A 4,478-nucleotide genomic window follows, 5' to 3' on the forward strand; every position below is an offset into this window, starting at 1 on the left:
CAACAAAATAAACAAACATGAAGGATTTACGATAATGTCACATATCTAAGACTCAAATAACGAAGAAATAACAAGAATGCGATAAGAATCTATGACAAATAAGAATTAAAGACTTAAATAAGGACAAACACACAAAAATAATGCGGAATCTATTAAAACAAAGAATTAAAGACTCAACAAGAAAACAAAAGGGTATAACCTCGATTAATTTGGAGCCTATACTCTGATACCAACTGATGTGAACCCACGTAGCATGGAAGCTACAGAATCCACACAAGATTGATAGATAACCCAGGAAAGCCAATTAACCCCGATTTGTGGATTCAACCCAAGAAAAAAAAATTAGCCAAGCAACCTCGTAAAATGATGTTTGAAAGGCCTCTTGATTACACAACACAAGAATTGCACCCAATGTTTGAATGCCACAAGATTTGCACCTTGATAAGTTCAAAATTGTTCAAAAGAAGAACAATGGAATTTGAAAGCAATAAGCCTCAAAATTTTATTTCTCTCAAAATTGAAGTTGTTTTACAATGAAAGATAAAACCTATTTTCTATAAAAACCTAAATATGGGTTAAACATGGAAATAAGGTTTAAAATATTACAAAATATCATCCCAAATACAATTCTATTGAAATAAAAAAAATACATGAAAAAGGAAAAAATTTGCCCCGAATTTACTCTATGCGACTACATGGTTGTCCATGGTGCGGTCGCATGCTTCAAGCCCTCACTGCCTCCAAACTTTCAGTAGACCACCATGCGACCACATGGTCTTTTGTACTATACGGTCACACAATTCACTTTATAGGTCCCATCTTCGTCCACGCGTATTAAGTTGATCCAATCACTTCTGGCTCTCAATCCCAACATGGAACTTTCCCTATTTTGCACCAAGATTATCGCCTCTTCAATCATTGATTTAACAAATAGCCCCATCGCTTAATTTAGCCGCATTTCGTTTAAACACATCATCAGTCCACCTTTGATAATCAACGGGTCTCATCCTGGACTTGTCTTCAATAGGCTCGGCTCTTGGATCACATCATTAGATCTCTCCTATATCAACTTAGGTGGGAGGATCCCCACTGATGTGATTAAGTTAAACAATTTGACAGTCTTCAATGTGGTGCCTAAATATTTAACAAGTACAATACCAGAGAAATTTCAATTTGGGACATTCGATGAAGGTAGTTATCAAGGAAATCCTTATCTTTGTAGTCGTCTATTACCTAATGACTATACTAGCTTTGGATCAACACCTGTCTTGCCATCTGCTAATGATGAAAGTGAGAAGCACGGTTTCATGGACATGGAGTTCTTCTACATAAGCTTCATCATATCTTATTTATTTGTATTGATTTGCATTGCTACAGTTCTATCCATGAATCCTCACTGGAGAAAAGCATGGTTTCATTTCATCGACATTTATATAATCCATTTTTGAGGCCATGTAATGTCCTAAAAATTTTGGTAGAACAGAATTTAATGTTTGTATGCTATATTTTAATGTTTTGAAAGTTTAGGGACTAAAGTATATGTAAAGTAAATTTCAATTTTATTTGGGAAAAAATGTAGATAGTGATGGAGCGATAATAAGTATGTGAATATTGGGTTCGTTAGATAGATCGCAATTGATTTGCATGTTAGAGTTGAGAAAAAGTTAATTTGGATTAGTGGAGTCTAAATTATCGAGGTCCAAAGATATAGCCTTAATTTATTATTATTATTATTATTATTATTATTATTATTATTATTATTATTATTATTATTATTATTAATTGAATATGCATTGGATTGGGTAGTTCACGTGTAAAATGCTTGGTAGGTGGTAGGTTAGTGATTGATTTGCTTATTAAATATGGTTTTAAAGATTAAAAAGAGAGAGAAGAAAGATATGGAAAGCTGAGCACATGAGTAGTAGTGGTTTAGAATTGATTTTTTTTTTCAACTAAAACTTTGGATTGCAAGGATGTCACCACGTGTACTAAAATAATATTTTGGGTAACAAGATTTACTTAGATGTTTTGTTGCAAAGTTTACATTTCCCCATTTATCCATAACTATCCCCACTTCTACATGTCTCCTCCACATTACACCAATCCTTTGGAATTTAAAGTATAACTGTCTATGTATTTAGACGCATTACACAAGAAAAGGGACACAAAAATATTTATGCACAACTCACAATGACAATAGAGGTTGAAAAAGGGAGGAACGATATTCTTATTTTGTTTCCAAAAACTAAAGCAAGTTAACAAGGATCAAGGTGCAGTTCTCTATGCCTCGCTTAATTTTTTTTTTTTTTTACATGTTGATGAATTTTGTACTCATGAAAGTTAAAGTTATGATATGAAATGCTATAATATGAATGATATGGCCATTTTCAGTATAATGATATGATATGACATCAAGTCTTACTGGATTTTAAAGATATGAGACGGTATGATATTCTGATACATGTGTTTAAAAAATTTTATACGGGAACGCATCATTAATTTTTTTTTTATATCCTACTGAGTATTCCCATATACTCACCATTTTCCCTACCCCTCATAGGTTAGATCGGGTCGTATTGGAGCGTGGTTGTTCGATGGTGTGTTTGTGCCTTGTTTCGTCTAATAAAGATTTAAGTTAACACGTAATTTTATTTATTTTACGTTTATTGCAAAAGACATTTATAAATAAATTTCCGTACATGTTTTGTGGCAGATGAATATACATAATTTGCATTTTAAATAGAATTTCGATTCAAATGTTATTTTTCTTTCTACCGATTTCACTGTTAGAAAGTGGCTGGATATGCTTTTACTATTTTGTTCATGTCAAAGATTAGCTTTATGGAGTTTTCTATGACATTCCCATATATTATAAAAGCATGTGGTCAAAGCAAATGTCACATCATCTTTTCTTCACTTGTCTACCTTGGATTTTCCGACTTGTAATAAAAAGAATTGGAGACTTCCATGTTGGTAGGGAATGACAGTTCTATGCATGCAGTGTGTATTTTTCTCCTTTTTTGAATTTAGTTTGTGGTTTTTGGTTACCATGCAAATCCAACTAAATTGATTAGTTGTAATAATTGTCAAAGGAATTTATCACACTACTTACGTTGAAAATAGTTACAATTATTATTCATTCATAAGAAATTAACAGATTGGTAAAAATTTATTTTTAACCTTTAGTAGCAACTTAAAATATAATAAAAAATTTGGATCATTAAAATTTGGTATCGGAGCCTAGGTTTAATTTCCTGCAAACCCAGGTGTATTCTAAATAATTTGAGTATAAAAATAAAAAAATGGAGAGACATGAACAGTGATTGTCATTGTTCACATGTTACTTTTCAATGGAACAGTGACATCACTATTATGATTAATTTGAGTATAAAAATAAAAAAATGGAGGGACATGAACAGTGATTGTCACTATTCACACGTTACTTTTCAATGGAACAGTGACACCACTGTTATGATTAAAAGTGCTATTCTTAAAAATGGAGAAAGTATGTAATGAAATTAATAATCTTTAAATATGTTTGAGTTGACTGTCAGAGCCTTCCTTGAATATTGGTTTAATATACTTATATCTACATAAAAGAAATCATGTGAAGAGCAAGTGGTAAGAGAGGAAAAAAAATTTTAATTTTCGGATTCACGTGAACAGTGTTTTTTTTTTTTTAAAAAAAAAAGGGGGTTTGGGTGTTTAGTTTCATGTTTGGTTGTTACATAAGTTTGAAGCCTATTTTCTTTAATCTAAAAGTGTGACATAGACCCGTTAGCTACTTCTAAAAAATAAATAAATGAATAAAATTTTGGAAATTATTTTAAATGAAAAATACATATAAATATGTATATGTATGTGTTCTAAATGTCGCGTGTAATGAATATTTAGTTGTTAGTTGTTTAATTGAGTAATGTTTTGTTAAAAAAAAAACAATTTTATTTTCTTGAAGTCTATGAATTTAACGATAATGTCAATTTAAAGTTATTAAATATGTGAGCGATTTGGCACTCAACGATCACCAATCGGCCACCCTCCAATGACTGTAAGGTATGTAAAGGGGTAAGTAGATAAATACACTTAGATGTTTTGCATAACTTAAACATTTTAAATTGCTTACTTTTCAAAATTTTAAGACATGCACTTCGTTTTTCCACTAAATAAATGATATGCATTACGGTAAAAATAAGTATGACATGTTAGACTTAGTAATGGAATGTGACTGGTGACTTCTTATTAAATTTTAGAAAATGGCATCACCTACTCACACGAACTTGATGCGCGATTTACTACGAGCGATACAAGAACTTAGCAATCAGAGCCAAGTAGCACCTCCACAGAATGCACCGCCACAACAAAATACACCTCCTTTTGTCCCAGGAGCTATCTCAGTGGTTGAGCAATTTCATAGGTACAAGCCTCCAACTTTCGATGGTGGTTCTGACCCACTGGCTGTTTAGGAGTGGATTAGAGAA

The 4,478-nt window shown here is 31.9% G+C and overlaps 1 protein-coding gene across 1 annotated transcript; it reads left to right on the plus strand.

Annotated features, from left to right (window-relative positions):
* Window positions 1-581: 581 nt before the first annotated feature.
* On the plus strand, window positions 582-1,448 carry LOC111412606 (receptor like protein 3-like). The gene is made up of 2 exons (XM_023043543.1): window positions 582-592; window positions 1,028-1,448. The coding sequence occupies exons 1-2, from the start codon at window positions 582-584 to the stop codon at window positions 1,446-1,448; spliced, it is 432 nt and encodes a 143-aa protein (XP_022899311.1).
* Window positions 1,449-4,478: the final 3,030 nt, after the last annotated feature.

This window comes from Olea europaea, chromosome 16 (assembly GCF_002742605.1).
Source record: "Olea europaea var. sylvestris chromosome 16, O_europaea_v1, whole genome shotgun sequence".
In the NCBI taxonomy this organism is placed as follows: domain Eukaryota; kingdom Viridiplantae; phylum Streptophyta; class Magnoliopsida; order Lamiales; family Oleaceae; genus Olea; species Olea europaea.